The sequence below is a fragment of the Crinia signifera genome, chromosome 4 (genome assembly GCF_055691185.1).
Source record: "Crinia signifera chromosome 4, ASM5569118v1, whole genome shotgun sequence".
NCBI classification, from domain to species: Eukaryota; Metazoa; Chordata; class Amphibia; order Anura; family Myobatrachidae; genus Crinia; species Crinia signifera.
The window spans coordinates 220,143,293-220,164,555 of NC_139220.1; the positions used below are offsets into that span (position 1 = coordinate 220,143,293).

General features: G+C 41.6%; 1 protein-coding gene across 2 annotated transcripts in view; it reads right to left on the reverse strand.

The window, feature by feature from the left end:
• The window catches only part of LOC146075008 (neuronal acetylcholine receptor subunit alpha-7), a 191,502-nt gene that overhangs the window by 23,478 nt on the left and 146,761 nt on the right, over positions 1–21,263 (reverse strand). Inside the window, exon 5 of one of the 2 annotated variants that reach the window (XM_083183806.1) lies at positions 7,284–7,363. In XM_083183806.1, coding sequence (XP_083039932.1) covers positions 7,284–7,363 — 80 coding nt within the window. The remainder of the gene's footprint in view (positions 1–7,283; positions 7,364–21,263) is intronic. The other variant, XM_083183807.1, reaches the window with a different exon arrangement.

Consider the following 21,263-nt stretch of genomic DNA (forward strand, 5'->3'; position numbering starts at 1 on the left):
CCAAATACTCACATGAAAAGGTGGCTTAGCATGTGAGTATAGAATTATTTCCAATCTTGGTGGTTCATAGAAGTCTGGCCAGTAGTGGTCTTAATGGAAGAATTGCGTCCAAAAAGCCATACCTTTGGAACAAGGCACACAAATATAGTAACACAGCCATGCACAAGAATATAGTAACTTGGGTGCTCTGGACCGATGAGTCAAAATATTAAGCATGGAGAGCGCAGCAAGCCATGCAAGGGGATGCGGTGCACTTTTTTAGTGCACATGTCAACTGTGTCGACATTCTGGATAAAAAAAAGTGAAAACCCCCATGTCGACCTTTTGACTGTTGAACTAGTACATGTCGACCTAATGCTCGTCTTGTGCTAATGATCCTATCCACCTAACCCCACCTTCAGACATGTCGACCTTGATACATGTTGACCTTCATTGGTAGACCCAATGCATGTCGACCCTATGATTTATACCCATGTGTATCAGTCAAGAGTTGGGTGGAACAATCACATAGGTGCATACACCTCTGAAAGTAAATACAGTCACATTAGCATTCTCATCTCAGCCCATCACAGTGTGGCATAAAAAGGAAAACACTGCAAAAAATAACAGTTACGAACGCTTTCTGAATGTCAAAATTGACATTTTGAGAACTGCTAGTACATCAATAAACGTGTTTACAGAAATCAACTCAGGCAGTATACATCGATCAGTCATGCTGTTTAAGAAAATTACAAGTTTTATAGAACAAATGAGAAGTTTAGGGTGTTTACAGTATATAACACTCTATTTCATTGGTTAAAATGTTAACACATTGCAGCTGGTCTGAATGCAGGTGTGTTCTATTATGCAATGACAGGATTCATCAGGGCTATATGAAGACAAATAGCTGATTCAGGGTTGATCGATGTTGCGAATTAGCAATACCTTTGATCCTATGACTACGCATGCGTATGGATTGTGCATGAGCCCAAATTTAAAAAATTAAATATTGAAAATTTAAAATCCCAATCCCCTTTATAAATTGCTGGCCGGAACACAGCATTTGGGGCTGGTAATCTGATGTTTTCTGTGAGTGTCAGAAAAAATGCAGGCATTGGAGGGATTGTGATGTCAAGGCCAGCTTATCTCTGTCGCGGAGCTGTGGAAGAGTCAGAATTCTTCACATTTGCACAGACTGGAAAAATAATTAGATGTAAGTGAATTTCTTATGGATGTGTGACAGGATAATTACATTTTCACAATTCTCTCCCTGACTTACACAGGGCGGGTTTTCCCTCTGTCTGGGTGGCGATTAACCACTGGCAGTCATCTGCACATTTGCAGATCAGCGATCATATCTGACCCTATCAGGCCCTATAGACCTACTTTATCATTGAACTCCAATTAGAAATAAATTGTAAACACACATCAATATTTGTGATATTAACAATAAAAAGTTACAAAGGTCTTTGAGACATTTAAAGTACCTCAAAAGGTCAAAGGACAATGGATTCAATCAAATAATTTATATTCACGGCAATTTTAAATACTGCGGGCTCCAGATAATGCTCAATATGGTCTCAGCATCATATGGCTTTTATGCCCAATCATCTAAAATACTCATAATTATTATATTACCTATTTTATTAATATATTCAGCAACCCTCATGCTCCCATTAATTCCATTAATTGCATTAACAGCAGGAACATCTCCCGAGATTAATTAAAAATGAAATCCTAGCTCCTTACTCCAAGATCATTTAATACTTTATCATGTGAATGTCACTCAAAAGTAACACTAACAGTACATAATTAATTACACTGCATTATTTATGTACTCCAAATCACAATAGGACAAAGGAGGAAGAATTACACTTTTAATAAAAAAAAAAAGCTAGAAACAAATAATAGACTCATGGAATTTGATGGCAGAAAAGAACCACTTGGCCTATTATAGCCTACCCCGCATTTGTTTAAGGCATACATACCAACTTTTGTGCCCCATCCTTTGGGAGAGGGCAGCATGGTTGGCATTAGGGGGCGTGGCAGGTGTGGAGATGGCTCGGTCACGGGCATGGTCGCACAGTTGCATCACTGTTTAGCAGGAAGCAGGACCAAAATTATGTATTTATTTATTAACAGTTTCTTACATATCGCAGCAAATTCCGTTGCGCTTTACAAAAGGAGACAGTGATACAACAAACAGGGTATTTACAAAAGGTAGGAGGGCCCTGCTCACAAGCATACAATCTATAGGGAAATAGGCATTGATACATAAGGATAGATGCTGTATTCTTTGTTGCGTCGATTCTACCAGAATGCACGGTTCTGTGACTGGTTCTGGAATTTGATATGCTTGCCTGAAAAGATGAGTTTTCAGGGAACTATTATAGGTTTGGAGACTGTAGGAGAGTCTTATTGTGCTTGGGAGGGCATTTTACAGCCCAAAGAAAGTCCTGCAATCAGGAATGGGAGCGAGTAATGAGTGTGGATGAGAGATGCAGATCTTGGGAGGAGCATAGAGGTCAAGTTGGAAGATATTTTGAGATAAGAGAAGATATGTATGTTGGTGTAGTTTAGTTTATGGCTTTGTATGTAAGTAAAAGAATTGTATTGAATACTGTAGAATGCAGGTAACCAATGAAGTGACTGACAGAGTAGCTTTGCAGATGATGAACGTCTGGCTAGGAAGATTAGCCTAGCAGCTGCATTCATGATGGACTGTAGTGGTGAGAGTCTGTATTGAGGAAGGCCAATAAGGAGACTATTTCGATAATCAATGCATGAGATGATGAGAGCATGGATTAGAGTTTTTGCAGTGTCTTGTGTAAGGTAAGGGTGAATTTTGAATATGTTTTTTAAGTACATGTGGCATGATTTTGAGACAGATTGAATGTGGGGTACAAAGGAAAGTTCAGAGTCAAGGATAACAGCTAGGCAGCAAGCTTGAGAGGTAGGAGTGATTGTCATATTCTCAACAGCAATAGAGATATCAGGTTGGTAACTACTATTTATTGGTGGAAATATAATTCATTCTGTTTTTGAAATATTACATTTGAGGTGGCGAGATGACATCCAGGATGAAACAGCAGAAATGCATTCAGAGAAACGGCTCAATACAGATGGGGACAGGTCCAGGGAGGATAGGTAGAGCTGAGTATGATCCGCATACAGATGATACTGAAATCCAAAGAGCTGATTAGTTTGCGATGAGGTATAGATTTTGAAAAGCAGAGGACCTAAAACTGAACCCTGAGGTACTTCAACTGAAAGAGGTAGCGAAGAGGAGTTAGAATCAAATTAACGAACACTAAAGGAGCGGTTAGATAGGTAGGATGAGAACCAAGAGAGGGCTGTGTGTTTGTATGAGAAGTGTTTGTATGAGAAGTGTGTGGTCAACAGTGTCAAAAGCAGCAGAGGGGTCTAGAAGAATTAGTAGTGAATAGGGGCCTTTAGATTTAGCAGTGACCAGATCATTCACAACTTAATAAGTGCTGTCTCTGTGGAGTGTTGGGCATGAAAGCCCAACTTAAGTGGGTCCAGTAAGTTGTGTAAGTTAAGCAAGTGTGTGAGGTGAGTGTAGGCAAGTTTTTAAATTAGTTTGGAGGAGCATGGAAGTTGCGAGATGGGACGGTAGTTTGAGAGAGAGCTTGGGTCAGAATTCAGTTTTTTTCAGAATCGGAGTAATAACTGCTTGGTTGAAAAATGAAGGAAAGACACCAGTAGAGAAAGAGAGGTTACAGATTTTAGTTAAGTTTAGTTAAATGATGCAAATAAGAGCAAATTGTGTCATTGGATCCCCGTCCAGTACGCCCACTTGTGCTCTGGGGGATGCGGGGGGACTTGCCCCCCTTAACGGGGTTTCGGGAGGGCCACTGCATTTTCTGGGGCCTCACAGCCATTCTGGGAGGGTAAGCAAGTATGGTTTATAGAGAAGAAAATATTATGTACAAAATGTGTTAACTATTTTGAACTTTTAGTATTTTAGCTTGGCTGGCAGCAGGAAAGATATATTATGTCATATCACGCTCTATTATGAAAACAAATTACTACAGTCTATAATGTACCTCCTTTTTATTACAGCACATTCCAAATTAGAGATAAAGTTTAATCCCACATCAATATTAGTTATATAAAAAGTTCCTTGTGACATTTAAAGCACCTCAAAAGGTCAGAAGACAATAGATTCAATCTAGTAAATACAGTACTTCTAAATAGACTTATTTTTGCATTGGCTTGTACAGGGTGTTTAAAAAAAAAAAGAAGGTACAGTATCTGAAACTTGTATCTATATATTTTGTATTTTACATGTTAGAGTAAACTATTGAATGACAGATGGTATGACGCAGTACGCTACTTCGTTACATACATAGTGTATTTAACATTATTTCCAAAGTTACAGGACTTGACGGCATGGTGGGTCATCGATAACAATTTAGTTCCAGGACAATTACCAGAGACCTGCATACATAACTATCCTGTCTTGGGTGGAAATGTTCCGGCAAACAGGGTCCGTGGCTAAAGAACGTTCTGGCAGACCCTACAAGACCACAAGTAATGACAATGTTGGGTGTGTGATGGACAAGGTTTCAGTTAGCTTTTTTTTTGTGAACACCCTATATACAGACAAATAAAATACAAGCTTTCCATTGTTCAAAAGAATGATTCTTTAGGATTATCTTATTAAAAACAATTTTATTTTTTAATTTAAAAATAAAATCGCATGATATGGATCAAAAGACACCAATTGATACTTTCTATGATTATGAAACACCCTGCTGATGTTTATGGAAAAGTCCAGAAGAAAAATGCAGATGGTGTACTAGCAAGAACTGCCCCTTCACTAGAGTAGTGGGCTGTAGGCAGGAGGGTAGGTTGCTCTTCCAGGAGTCTAGGAGACCTTCCCACTATTTGTGCATTTCCTGGACTTCTGGAAGAGTTGGCAAGTGCTCATTAAACATAAACATATATCAATTACATACCCCAAATCTTAACTCAGTCTTTAAACCCACAGTACCTATGTTTTAACTCATATCTAAATTGAGGAATGTGTAAAAATAATCACATGCAATATTTTATGGCAGATGGCAGTGTTTTGGAGACTCATGGACACTAGACATATATAGATGATAGAGTTGTATTGACAGCATACTCTTCCTGAACCAATTTAAAAGGAGCCTTGCATCATTACTTTATGAGAGGGTCCTACTCCATCTACTTCTGTATTTTTTAACTATGCCTACCTGATTATCTTTATTACATGAAATAACCAATTTTAAAGACAGACTTGTCCTCACATAGATAACTTGCCTACAAAGAGATCAACAAACTCCTCTTCTGAAACATTGTGTACTGTGGTGTAGTTCTAATGACCGGTCTGTAATCGGGACACCAAGAGGTGAGGGTATGTACTAAGGGGAAGATTTATAAAATATTGATAAAACCAACCAACCAGCTTCTGTTATTTTACAGGATGTGCTAGAAAAGTTACCTTACTTATCACTCTCCCAGGGCGTAGCTATAGAATACCCTCCAACTGTACCGATTTACCCAGTACAGTACCGTTTATTAATGACCTGTACTGGATAAATTCCTCAGTACTGATTGTACTGTTTTTTCAGCCTTCAGCTGCAGCACCTCTCAGTCTCAGACAAGGAGGCCTCCTCCTGCTCGGGGATAGACTCTGGAGAACGTCATTCATGCAGGAGAGGACCATTGCTGGGCAGGGGACGTGGGGCAGGGCAGGTAAGGTGATTATTTTCCACTCGCACACACAGATATTGAAAGTATGGGCATGCCCCCATTCCCATAGCCACACACCTCTCCAAGAGGGTTTTGGGTTTTTTTTGCACCGATTTCTGACGCTCACATGTTGGAGGGTATGCTATAGTACTGTAGGTGCTGGATGTGTGGCTGCTTTTGACAGTAACACTCTATAGCTTCTCTTTGCCTGAGAGTTTTGTTCCTCTCCTGTCCTCACTGACGCTGGTAGGAGACATGGCTACAGACTGATTGCCACACTATATAAAATCAACTCTCACTGCCAACGTGGATAGTGGGGGTATGAAAAGGTCTGAGGACGCGTACCGCCACCGCTCGCCATGCTTCGGGTTGGTGTTCATAGTGGGGGTGGCGTTAACAATGGAGGTGCATTTAACATAGTAATCACCCATCAGGGTGCCTGTACAATTAAAAAATCGGGTCTGATCTCATCGCATCGCATGCGATGCGATCGAAACGATGGCATAAGATGAAAATCGTGGGCGCCGTGCTAGGAAACAAGTACCAAAAAATCTATATATTCTTTGTTTATAATACATACTTTATGTTAATCAACATTCAATAAATCATGTATGTCATTTAAGAAAGTAGATTGGGCAAACATTAAATCATTTATACCCCTTTCATATCTCAAAAATTACCTGGTTCATGCCGGTTCGACCTGGTAATTCGTGCAAAAGGGGTTACTGGTTACAGCTAACCAGTAGCAACATGGCAATATGAACTGGGTAAGAAGACGGGTTCTTACCGGTTTGTTGCTGTGCAGTGTGAATGGGTTAATCGAGTCGAGCGGCCTGTTACCTGTTCACACTAAGGAGGAGGCATCGCTTGGAGCAGCACCAGCTCTAAGTGCTGCCTCCTTTCCTGCTCCCGATGCTGCTCCGATGCTCTGCCATGCCCCACATGACATCAGTGAACCGGCAATATTGCTGGTTCGCTGATGCGATCTGGACAGACCATCACAGCAGGACTGAACCGTTTAAAAGTCCCGGTACCACCCTGCATTTGCGTTCTGAAAGCAGTATAATTATCCTAATGGATAAACTGCAACATGCTTAGCATTAACTGCCTTCTTAGATTACATACATGATTAAGTGATTTGTGATTAGCATATAATATTTTCAATGAAAAAATATATATTTCTTTAATTAAAAAATAATTATATAATATATCTAATCCTAGTTGTGTATGCTATAAAGCAGTATTTAAGAAGTCAAATCAACCCAGTGGTATGGTTTAGACAAAAATCTACTTAATTTAGCTGACTGCATGTGGCTGGCTGCTGCTCACCCCCTGCCCTAACCTATAGCATGTGCTATGTTTTTGTGGGGCCAATTGCTCTTCTCACTGCCCTTGGTTAAAACCTGCCCCAGACTACATGGTGCAGGCAAGGGAGGGCTGCTAGGACACAGCTGAAATGGAGGAAAGAGGACAGCAAAGGGTGAGGACGAGCAAGGACAGAGACTGAGGTGACCCAGCATATAGACCAGTGAAGTACTGTAATACATAAAGTATGATCTTACCTGGTGGTAAATACTGACAATGTCCGGAAGAGTTCACCAGTACGTTAGTATGAAATGAAGCATCAAATCTTTCATCTGCACTACAAAATATAACATAAATAGTGAGAAAATGACAGCCAATCATTATACATCTCTATAATGCAGGCTACAGTAGAACCGTTCCTGAACTCTATGATGTGTTAAATGAGACTGAATAACATCATTCTTATACTATAATCACATCATTTACCATGTATTACCTACAGATTTTCTGTCTCTTGTCATTTTCAGTAATGGGTGTTGCTGAGAGGAACAATTTAGTGAGATTAAAATATATTTTTATGCAGAGTGACACAAAGTGCTTACGTAAAAGCAAATAATCAATGGGTTTCCACACTTGACCTTAGAAAATCCAATATACAGCTGTAATAATTAAATGTCATACCACGCATACAGTACTTTTTGCCATTGTTGCTTTGTTTATTTTACTTGCTGTTGTTTAGTATTACATCATATGACAAACATAATGAACGTAAGTGAATTTGTTGTTACATTATAAGTAGCTTAATATGCATTATGGAACAAATCCATTTTCTGAAGCATGCTGCTAGATGTGACAGATAATGCCACAATTAAATTTATATTTAATAAAGAAGTCAAGAAAGAGAGAACTGGACAGATGCTATCTAGAAAATATGACATATTCTAGTTAGAACATTATCTGGAAAGCTTCAAATGGAAAGGTCAGAGCTGTGGGACCCCTGAAGGGCATTATCTTGCTTCTGATAATGCTACACAAACTAAGTCCTGGAAGGCTAATTGAATACAGTAATTATCTTGATTCAAAATGAGTCCATTACGTGTGGGAAGGGAAAAAATTAAATAGAAATTTGAACATCGGCCTGGACTGAAAATATCTAAGATCTTCTCTCACTAATTCTTTCTTAGCTGCAGTCTGGATGTGGTCCTAATTTTTAGGAGATGCTGCATTTTCCATCACAAGTAAATTGGAATATCAGTGTTATTAGATTTTCAAGTTACTTAAAGATCAGTAATTTAGATATACTGCAAAGAAGAGCATTAAAGGAAGCATATAGGGAGTTTATAATGCAGGTTTATTTTCAAATAATGGACATTAAAATATGGACATGGTTTTATATGTAAAGAGCATAAATTCTCTGTTCAGCTGTATTTATATTAGACCAGATCTAGGTGTGGTCACTGAGGGTCTTGTGGGGGCTATTGCTGCACCGTTGCCAGGACCTGCAGATCTTCTTCTCTGCAGTCCTGTCGTAGACGTTCCCATTGAATAGTCCCTCCCAAAATGGCCTTAAAGCAGACAATCTTTAAGGATAATAGAGGAGTTGGCAGCCATTTTAGGAAAGACTATTTTAATGGGAACATCTGCAGGTCCCGGCAGCTGCAGACCTTGGGTGGGGGTAGGGACATCCCATGACAATCAGCAGAGCACTTGTGACATTGAACAGGTCCCATGAGGGGAGAAGGGGGCACTGTATAAGACTGCCTATATATCGCCCTTTCGGGGTTGACATACAATAGCTTATCTATAATGGGTGCAAGGTGTGTGGTGCTACATAAGTCCCTGGGTCCAGGGTGCCCAACAATGCACAGGGCCGCCGACAGGGGGGTGCTGTGGGTACAGCTGTCCCGGGCCCCGGCCCCTGGAGGGTGCCACCCCCCACACCCGCGGCTGCACACTGTCTCCCACACCCGGCGCCCCCCCAGCCAGGCATGCACAATACGCAGTGCAGCCTGCAGAGCACCGAGCCTAGGACACAGAGGGGCTCGGCACTCTCCAGGCTGCACTGTGTGTGCACTGATCATCTCAGGCAGGAGGAGGGAGGATTGGAATGGAGCACCGGCAGCATGATGCAGTAGGTAAACCGCAGGAGTTGTCCCGTGTGGGGGGGGGGGCAGGGCCGGCGCTACCCGCTCAGCAAAGCCTGCAAAGCAGGTAGGCGCCGGCCCTGAGAGGCGCTACCCTTCCCCCTCCCAGACACCGCTTCTGCAGCCTGCCCCTGTCAAAATATGACAGGCATCAGGCTCAACACAGCGCACACTCGCACAGGCAGTGTAGCTGCCTCACAGATGCCATCATCTCCATGATACTGCGGGGTGGACTAACAGTGAGGAAGAGCCACAGCTGTTCTGTGACTGTCACTGGAGCGAGTAAGTAGCAGGAAGCAGCAGAGTGCAGACACATGGGAGGTAGACGGGTCATGGGAGGAGGAGCTGTGCAGCCGGGAGCAGCAGTGTCACTAGGGTTTTGCGGGTGTTCGGCCGAGGGTGACACACTCCCGGCGTCACTTAATGCCGCACTGCAGAACCCCCGCACCCAGCTGACTAATACTGCCCCCGTGGTGGCTACTTCTGTGGGATGTGCACGCTACTGCCATCCCTCCGGCTGCCCTTTCAAAGGCAGCACCCCACAGTACAGAACGCGCGTACCAGTAGCCACTAGCCACACAATTACTGATAACATATTTGAAATGGGCGCATGGGGTTGGGAGAAGCGTGCACTCCGAGTCCGCTCCCCTTAGTGACGGTCAGTGATAACAGCAGTGGTGGAGGAGGAAGCAGAGGCAGAGGCCCGGTCTGGTGAGTCTTACTGGGGACTGTGTTAGCAGCATTAAAGGGGGCTTCTGTGTCAGCGACACTACAGGGGATATGAGTGTCAGCACAACTATTGGGGGCATCTGTGTCAGTAGCACCGCAGGGGTCATTCTGTGTTATCTGCACCACAGGGGGCATTCATTGTATATGTTACACCTCAATGGGCATTCTGCCTATAAGAGGCACCTCGGGGCATTCTGCGTGTAAGCGGTTCCTCAGGGCATTCTGTGTGTAAGTGGTACGTCAGGAGGGCATTCTGCATGTAAGGGGTACATCAGGGGGGGCATTCTGCATGTAAGGGGTACATCAGGGGGGGCATTCTGCATGTAAGCGGTTCCTCAGGGCATTCTGTGTGTAAGCGGTACGTCAGGGGGGCATTCTGCATGTAAGGGGTACATCAGGGGGGCATTCTGCATGTAAGCGGTTCCTCAGGGCATTCTGTGTGTAAGCGGTACGTCAGGGGGGCATTCTGCATGTAAGGGGTACATCAGGGGGGGCATTCTGCATGTAAGCGGTACCTTGGGACATTGTGCATGTATTCGTCACCTCGGGGTATTCTACGTGTAAGCAGCACCTATGGGCTTTATGTGTTTAAGCGACACCTCAGGAGGTATTATGTGTGTAAATGGCACCACAGGAGACATTGTGTGTATAAGCAGCACCACAAGGGGAGTTGTGTGTAAGTGGCACCTCAGGGAGCATTCTGTGTGTAAGTGGCACCTCAGGAGAATGATTTCTCCTGCCATCAGAAATAAAAGTCAGTCTAAACACACTTTTATTTCCTCCACAGTTCGATGAAGACAGGGCGGGCGCTACTCTGGGCACTTTTGGGCAGTACTCTGGGCATTATATGTATTGGGCACTGCTCTGGGCATTAAGTGTAGGCAGCACTACTGTGGACATTATGTGTGTAAACTGCACTACTCTGGGCATTATGTATATGTGGCATTATTGTGGGCATTATTTCTAAGCAGCATTACTGTGAGCATTATGTGCAAAAGGCACTACTACTGTTGGCATTATGTGTATAAGGGGAATTACTGTGTGGCGTAATATGGGTACCACTGTAACAAATAATGGGCTCTATTGTGTGGTGTAACATGGATAAGGGACACTAATGTGTGGTGTAATGTAAACAAGGAACATAGTGTAATGTAAATAATATTGTGCGGCATAATTTGAGAACACGCTTCATGTGCAAATACACCCTTTTTTGTGGAGCATGCCTCTGGCGTGGGCTGTTTACTTTAAAGGGAGGGCGCAAATTAATAGTTTGCAGGGGGGCGCCCAACACCCTTGCACCGGCCCTGGGGGGGGGGGCTGGAGGTTAGCGGGCGGGCTGCAGGCGGAGCCCGGACTGAAGGTCAGTCCTGGGCCCCAAGACTCCTAGTGACGGCCCTGACAACGCACACCCTGCATGCGTATAATTATACTTACCTCTCTGGAGTCCCACATTGGTCTGTGCTACAGAATCTACTTCAGTGCCAGGAATATACTTATTAAAGTGCAGGTTTACAAAAGTGTTACCTATACTTATCATTTATCTAGCACGTGGATCTGGTTGTTTTCAGGTGATATCCTACAAAATGACTTTCTGAAAACATCTCTATACACTTGAACATTACATACAATACAACTTGCACCTGTGAATAATTATGTTTTAAAATACAAAGGATGATTTTGAATAAAGAATTAAACAGCTAAAATAAAACAATGGTACTATAGGAATAAAATGTTTGATGCCAAGTCAATATGTAGGAAGTCATTTGTGAAATGCCATATAGTGCAATTCCATATTCTAATACCGGAACTGCATAAATGGTGGTTTATAAATAAAATAATAATAATAATAATTATAATAAAGCTGGGGGGGGGGGGGGGTATGCAACCAAGAGCAATTTTGGATTCCAGTATCATCTGTATGCAGATGATACTCAGCTCTACCTATCCTCCCCGGACCTGTCCCCATCTGTTTTGGGCCGTGTTTCTGAATGCCTTTCTGTTGTTTCATTCTGGATGTCATCTCGCCACCTCAAATTGAATATTTATAATACAGAAATAATTATATTTCCACCAATTAATAGTAGTTACCAACCAGATATCACTATAGCTGTTGAGAATATGACAATCACTCTTACCACTCAAGCTCGCTGCCTAGGTGTCATTCTTGACCCTGAACTTTCCTTTGATCCCCGCATTCAATCTGTCTCGAAATCATGCCACGTGCACCTAAAAAAACATATTCAAAATTCACCTTACCTAACACAAGACACTGCAGAAGCTCTAATCCATGCTCTCATCATCTCACGCATTGATTATTGCAATAGTCTCCTTATTGGCCTTCCCCAATACAGAGTCTCCCCACTATAGTACATCATGAATGCAATTGTAAAGGCCAGACGTTCATCGTCTGCAAAGCTACTCTGTCAGTTACCTGTATTCTACTGTATTCAATACAAAATTATTTTACTCACACACAAAGCCATAAACCAAAGTACACCAACATATATCTCTTCTCTTATCTCAAAATATCTTTTCTAACCCGGCCTCTTTGCTCCTCACAAGATCTAATGTCTCTCATCCACACTCTGTGGAATGCTCTCCCATGCACAAAAAGTATCTCCTCCAGTCTCCAAACCTACAAATGTCCCATGAAACTTTGATTGATTACACAAGTCTTTGTGTAAATTTTATTTGGAATATATATATATATATATATAGTGTAGAGCGGGGATTGGCACTCCCTGTAACATCAAATTCGGGCTAGTGCCTTCACAATAAATAATATGTATAACCCATGTAGGTGCGGCACTCGTAGCAATAATAACGTACTCTTACAAATGTAGAGTGATCAATGTTTCAATTTTATAAAAATATTCATCAGGATGACAGTGATACACAACACATCTCTTAAATAGTGAACACAGAAATGCAAGGTGAGGTAGGCAGAGGCAGGTAAAACACTCCCACTTCCGATTAGTGTAGTATGACATCATCAGTAATTGACGTCGCATACAAGTCAAATCACCATGGTAACAAATTAGAATAGTGGGGAAAAAAGTGGCAATTTGATATATACAGTGATTGTGTGGTGATACAAATAAATTACAATCGTTAAAACAAAAAGGCATGACATCGACAATCTACATATATACAAAGTATACAATGTGTGTAGTGGAAACATTCCATTACTAATGTCCGTGCAAGGTCAGAATATAAACAATAATACTCAAGGCTGTCAGTGACATTGCCTACAATCCTATCCATGTAGCAAAATCCTGGCTAGGACCCCTACACAAAGGGTGCTTTAAATGTTCTTGTGTTGCATGCCAGTTTATGTTAACAGGAGATACGTTTAACCACCCACATACAGGGCAAAAATACAAAATCCAGCATCATTTCACATGCAATTCATCGTTCGTGGTATATCAACTTATATGCCCGTGCAGCCTGCAATATACTGGTAAGACTGAATGCAGGTTCAAAGACAGGATGGTCTTGCATAGAAGCATGATTCGGCAAGCCTTAGCTACAGGCAAAAGTGATCAGGTTGTTGCTAAACATTTTGCAGAACATAAGAACTCCTTATCCAGCTTACGTTACCGTATGATTGATTGTGTGCCTCCTAGAGGTGGAAACCGTGGTCTTAAACTGCTCCAGTATGAAGCTAGATGGATCCATCGTTTAGACGTTATCCATCCTCGAGGTCTTAATGAGCAGTTTCCTTACTCCATCTTCGGAAAAATACATGCATTCCATTTATTCCTCCATATGCAACCTTTTGCGATCGCTGACAGCCTTGAGTATTATTGTTTATATTCTAACCTTGCACGGACATTAGTAATGGAATGTTTCCGTTACACACATTGCATACTTTGTATATATGTAGATTGTCGATGTCACGCCTCTTTGTTTTACCGATTGTAATTTATTTGTATCACCACACAATCACTGTATATATCGAATTGCCACACTGTCAGCGTTTCAAGGTTTTATTTTTAGCTTCGTCTTGGTTGTCCTGAAGACGAAGCTAAAAATAAAGCTTTGAAACGTTGACATTTACACCGACTTTGAGCAGTTTGGTCAAGAATGCCGACAGGGTCATCCCAATGATCAAAATACCAATGGATCCTAGCATTTCAGCCCTTCTCCAAACCTAACCAACCCTTCTCACAGCTTAATAACCAAAACTACTGCAGAATAACACTAACCACCCAACAGCCTAACCTTAACCTACCCTCTAAGCTTTGCTAGAGAATTTAATTCTCCAAATCAAAAATCCTGTTACCATACAGAATGTAACAATTCCTTTTCTTTTCTTAGGTCTTGTATTCAGGTAACTCATTACAATTTGCTGGATATGTTGTTAGTAATGAAATAATATATATATATATATATACCAGAAAAATTACTAGTCCTCAAAACCATTGATTTAAGCTTTAGCAGTTCCTTCTGTCTCTAAACTATTCCTTTCACTCTTGGAATCGGAGTACTTGACACATTATTATTTGTGGAACAGAAAGCCTTTAATTCTCTATTACTTGGCTTACTCTAGCTACAGAATCATTCTCCTTCGCTGAACTATGATTCTGCACAAATCCTTTCTTGGGGCCGTTTTCGTTTCAGTCATTGCCAAAACAAAACTTAAACCAATTTCTCCAGAAGCCTCTGGCTTCTATGGATATAGTATTCCTCTGTATCATCTATAAGCAGACATGTTCTGCAAGTCAAAAGTTAAGACACTACCACCCCATGAGCATTAAGCTTGTGCTATCAATAGGAAACATGATATTATGCATCATTCCAGGTTACATCCAAACACATTTTTAAATAGAATAAGAAACATGTCATGGGCATAACTAGAACTCTGTGGGCCCCATAGCAATCTCTTGATTTGGGTCCCTCTAATGAAGCTGTCATTACAATTAGAGGACAGGAAAGAAAGACAAAGAGGGTGTTGGAGAGAGGAAACAGATGGGGGTCAGGGAGTGAGAGGGTTTCCTGGAAAAAGTGGGAATGAGAAAGAGTTAGGGATATCTTAGGGGAAAACTTCCGAGATGACTGGAGCTCCCCTGACCCATCTTTAGCTGATGTCCGATATGGTTAATGTGACTGGCCTCCATTCCTGTGCCGCTTTACTAATGTGCTTGCAGACAGTGGGACCTTGTTCACATAGGGGAAAAAATGAAGTTGTGTAATGAGTGAGGAGCCTGATGCCACTGCTTATATATACAGCAGGATCACTGGACTGGATTTATGCAGCAGTTTCACTGGACTGGAATGGACATTAATGGCAGCAGTACCGCTGGAGTGGACATATATACAGCAGGATCACTGGACATTAATGGCAGCAGGATCACTGGACTGGATGTATGCAGCAGTATCACTGGACATTAACTGCAGCAGTATCACTGGATTGAAGTTACATACAGCATCCAGTTACGTCCAGTATGGAGCAGTATTACTGGACTGGTATTAAGCTGTATCACTGGACTGGAATTATATTATTTAGCTGTATCACTGAACTGGAATTATGCAGCAGTATTACTGGACTGGACCTAGAAGCACCAATTGACTTTATTTTATGGCAACACAGGACAGCAGCAGCACAGTACACCAGCAGCACTAGGCAGCACAGAATGAGACTTATAATACACCAGGTCGCCACCACCACAGATCAACACAGACTACCACAGCCCACCACAGTATCAGAGCACGTCCAGTCACTACCCACTCAAATTCCGGAGTGAAGATCGTGGTGACAGCGTGGGACTTATATAGAGTTCAGATCTCGCGAGATGGCATATGCCATGTGGCATATCAAGTAAGTTTGTTATCAATGCTGAATGTCATAACTAGAGAAGAGCGCCGGGGCGGAAGATTTGGATTTGTTGCTGGGATCTGGATTTGGATTTGTCAAGTGGCGGTGAAAAGCTTTGGATTTGGATTGTTTTTCAAAAATTGTCAAAAAACGCCCAAATCATGTAATTTTTTTTTTGTCTCTAGAGTAATATTAACCCCAATAACATTCTTTTACAGCCCTTTCCAGACAATTTTTACCACTTTACAGCTCACAATGTTGTTTTCATTCAATTTAGGCCAAAGTCTGCAGCAAGCTGGCTGGTTATTAACACACGGAACTTCTGACAGTATCAGTATGGTGTATTGGGGTGCAGTACACACAAACAATAAAGAGAACATTCATTTTTTTTATGCACAGTTTGTATAACACTACGTGGAGGCAGAACAATCACACACGTAACTTCTGACAGTATAGTATGGGTGCAGTACACCCAAACAATAAAGAGAACATTTAAAAATAAATTACTGTTATTTTTTTGTAATGTGCAGCTTGTATAACACTGCATGGATGCAGAGCTAGCACACACGTAACTTCTGACAGTATAGTATGGGTGTAGTACACACAAACAATAAAGATTTTTTTTTACATTTTTACTGTTATTTTTTGTAATGTGCAGCTTGTATAATGATGCATGGATGCAGAACAATCACAGAACTTATGGTGTATATTATTGGGGTGCAGCACACACCAAAAAAATAAAGAAAGCAAAAAAAATTTTTGTATTTTTTTTTTATGGACATGGCTTGTATAACACTACATGGAGGCAAAACAATCACACACTTGTTCTGACAGTGGTATATGGTGTATTGGATTTCAGTGCAGCACACCACCAACCACAATGAAAAAAAAATGAAAAGCTGACTGACAGCCTGCCTGTGTACTGTACCCCACTACAATTACTGACTGCCTGCCTAACACACGACCAGTACAATACAATAACCCAGCACAAACCCCTCTGCACAGCACAAACCACTCTGCACAGCACAAACCCCTCTGCACAGCACAAACCCCTCTGCACAACACAAACCACAACCCCTCTGCACAGCACAAACCCCTCTGCACAACACAAACCCCTCTGCACTGTTCACCACCCCTCTGCACTGCACAACACCCCTCGGCACTGCACAACACCCCTCAGCACTGCACAAGCACAACACCCCTCTGCGAGCACAACACCCCTATGAACAACGCCCAGACCCCTGAACTGCATAGCTGTGTGCAGCTTGTGGAAGCATGACTGTGACATGGCGCCAAAATCTCAGGACTCCAAGCCTTTATAGACTCGATGTCTCGCGAGAATCTGACACCAGATTTCTGCACTCCGGTTTCCCAACAAAGCAAGAAACTCACGAGCACGGCTCGCAGGGCTTCGAGCTGGCTGTATTCGGAGCAGTTCGGATTCCGGGGAATCCAGACCGCTCATCTCTAGTCATAACTACTGGGTTATTTAGCAACTAGCAGATTTCAGTTCAGACTAGGCATAAAGAAATCTGCTCTAATAGTTTGCCTTTCATTTAAATTTTGCTTCTCTTAGCATACCATGCAATTCCTCACTTGAGGAGTTTGTCTATAAAACCTCTTTCTCTCCAGTTCACACGCATCTCACACGCATGCACGTCCCTGTCAACATGGCAGTGGGGAGTGCTTTCCCTGCCCGTCTCTGCGGATCAGGGGAGCTGAGGGCATTGGGGGAGCTACAAAGAGTGGCAGAGGGCTCCGTTGGAACAGGGCACATGAGTGTCTCATGCACACGCACCCCTTCCGGCGAATGGCAGTGGCTGGTGGATGGCGATGGCCAGAAGCAGTTTCGACAGGAGATGCTCCATCTCTACTAAGCTTTGGAGTGAGATAAAGTGGGCAGAGTTTAAGTACCAGCCAATAAGCCCCTAACTGTCATGTTGCATGCTGTAATTTAAAATGACAGTTAGGAGCCACTCATTGTTACTTTCTCTCTATCCAAGGCTTAGTATATAGTCACCGGTGACATTATGCATGTTTACTCACAATTATGGAATAAACACCTGTATTGCATCCCCAAATACTTTGACTTTAAAATAGGTCTGAGATTGGGATCACTAACCATAAAATAATATCTATCTAGACTATGCTGTCCCTTGACATATATATAATCAATTAGAGGACATAATTATCTACAAATTGGTAGTTGTATGTATTACCACTTTTTATTAACCATTCCCAATCTCTACATTTTTCAATATCTTTAGCAAGCCAATGGACTACATGTTTTGCCGCCATTCTTATGTGGTTACCATTACATGTTATTTATTACAGACCGCATAACTAGTAACAAGCTGGCCATACATTAGAATGATTTTGATGGCTCGTGCAATGCATTGTGTGTGTGGTACACATTGAGGTGTTTCGGAATGATTACGATCCGAAGCGCAGTCCCGATGGATCCTATGATCTTACATGCCGCATATATTATCTGTTGAGACCTATGACATTGTAAGTACATTGTTAACATATTGTGTGTCAAAATGCACCAAATTGTGAGTCTGTGAGCTGCCAGGGGGTTCAAGGGAAATTGTGAGATGACTGATCAGATGCTGGTTGTACTGTATTGCCAGCTTAAGAGGAATATGGCCTTATCCTTTGGGAATTATTTTATAAGCCACGACTGTACATATAGCATGATGGACAGATTTTTAATATAGATGTTAAATACCTGTATACACTTAATTTATTTCAGATATGTTTTGTAATTTTGTATATCTGTGTCTTTTTTAATCAGTGTATGCACCATGTTAAAAAGAAATCCTCACCATCTACTGTTCAATGCTTTATGTATTAAAGAAGCTATTTACAACTGGTTTCCTGGCTTATAGTGCTCATTAAAGCAACACAAACACTAAAGCAACACAAACATTTCCAGTTCACATTGCTTGCCAGGCTGATACTGCCATGGGCATTGCAAGAACATATTCATTAAATTAGTAATTGGGTGCTCCATATTCTCCTTCTCTTTTATCCAACACCACAATCCTAATTATTGTTCCAGGCAAAATAGATGGAAGCAAAAATAAAAGTACATTATATTGAATAAAGTTCAAAAACCAACACAATACTTTTTCACGATGGTGTCCGAACATTGTCACCCTAGACAGAATTTGCATTGTCCAATGTAACACAATAAATACCCACTACAACAGAAATTCCCACCATAACGGTCCAGGTTTTAGTATACCTAGGTGACAGTACCTCAATCAATTTAATTTAACCATATATGTTGAGCTATGGCTATATAATATAATTTTAATACTGGCCAGTGTGTATGTTCAATATGACTAATGATGCACACTCCCGTTGGTCGTTAACAATGTCCTCCATCGTCTGCATGTACGGAGCAGAGACCCGATGACATCGTTAACAATATCGCTCTGTGTGTACTGTATGCACTATATTGTTTGCCTGTTAGTTCAATGGAAATAGTTCACAATATCTCTCTTGGAGTAGATCATAGTGTGTATCCAGCTTTAAAACTTTTAGTGCCTACAGGACCTTGTTTGTGAATCTCTACCCTAAAATATTTAGCATGATAAACCACACATTTACAATAACATCAAACATGCAATGATATCAAAACATATAGCCCAAGGGATCTTTTAACTTTCAGTGTATGGGGTACAGTGTACAGTACAGTATCTCTGCAGAGCTGTACAAATGTGCTGATATAGCATAATAAGTAACATATTTCACTAGGAGCAATAATTGCCACAAGTTACAGCAATAAAGAAACCGCTTAATATTCATGCTTATTGCATTAATTCTCCAATCTCTTGAGATCACTATTGAAGATTTAACTTGTCACTACAATAATAACAGCCACAATTTGCTGTTGCTACAATAAAAACAGCCGTATTTCGTTTATATGGTAAAATAAAATTTACAGAAGAAAAAGAAGCTGCTATGTTCTCTATTGTCACAAGTATACAAATTGTTCTATAAAGTCAAGAACAAATGAATAAATCGTTTTAAAATGAGTCTGTTGCTAATGTTACAGGAATTACAGACCACAAGGGGAGATTTCAATGTCATTACTGTTATATTTTTTTCATATCTATGTTTTAATAATGGAACAGGTTGATGGATTAGCATTGTTTGTTATGCAAAGTAGATAGTTTTCTCTTTCAGTCTCTTACTGAAAATGTTCTAAAGGAAGGGGGAAAAAAAAGATACAAGCCAAATCAAAATTGGTAATAATAGAATACAATAACATAGACCAAAACTGGAAACACTTGATGCGTAATAGGAAAAGTAAAAGCTGAAAGTGCTTTAGAAATTCTTTTCAGGCTTTAAAGTAAAATCACCATGAAAGTATATTCACTCAAGGAACACCATTAAGTAACAAAGAGAATCTCACCAGGAAGCTAACCAATGAATAGGAACGAAATACATGCCTGCTGCACTAGTTTATAACTACAAAGTATTTTATATCCATTCTGCACACAGCTACTGTAACACGAGGTCAAGTTTCAGTGCTGTATATCATTCACAGAATCAAGCTACCTATCAACCTGTCAGCCCTTTCTGCGTACCTTCAGCCTTAGAAGAATGTAAGATTGGATTGTACTGACATAACTTATACTTTGTGCACCTTATTTGTGTATTGTACCTCTCCTGACTGGCAAAAACCATTCCCCTAGACATTACTAGTTGTGTTAAGTCAAATTTATGAAGTGCGATAAACCATCACAACTATGCTAAACACGGAAAGTTGCTATGAAGGATGGACCAGGGGCCAAATGTACATAGACATTGTTCTTGCTTTGGTAGAACTAAAAAAATCTAAATTATTCAGAGAGGAAGACCAAGCATTGCTTTATTTTTAGAGTATACACCATCTGACGCAGTTGATTTGTATTTTTACATTGATCCCTTTGGGCCTGATTCAGGTTACCTCACTAAGCAGCATATGATCGCGGTCTAGCAAGCACCTTAATGGCACCATGCCGAGCGGCCTCCCCCCTTACCCGTGGGGTGCCGGACGGGGTCCCCACAGTCAGGATCCCGACAGGCATTTACCCGACGTCGGGATCCCGACTGTCAAAACATCGACAGTTGGGTTTCCGACGGCCGTCGGCTATTTTCCCTCGTGGGGGTCCACGACCTCCATAGAGGGAGAATAGAATAGGTGGCTCGTGCAGCATGGTGAGCATAGCGAGCCCACAAGGGGCTTAGTTGCGCTCAACATGCTGTCTGGGTCCGGCCAGTCGGGATCCCAACGTCAGCCTAATGACTGTCGGGGTTTCCCGAATGTCGGACCCCTGTACCACACCCTTCCCCATGTCCTAATCCCTTCGCTAGTGTCAGGGCTCTGGTATCCCGTGTCCCTGGCTGTGGCAGCAGTGAGCCAGTGGAGAGGTCAGTGGACTAGAACACGGGAGGTTTGAGGTAAGGACAGTTCATAGAACACAGGGCACTGAGGACACATGACATGACACTGAACAAAGGCGCGGAGTCTAACCCCACCGACTGTTTTC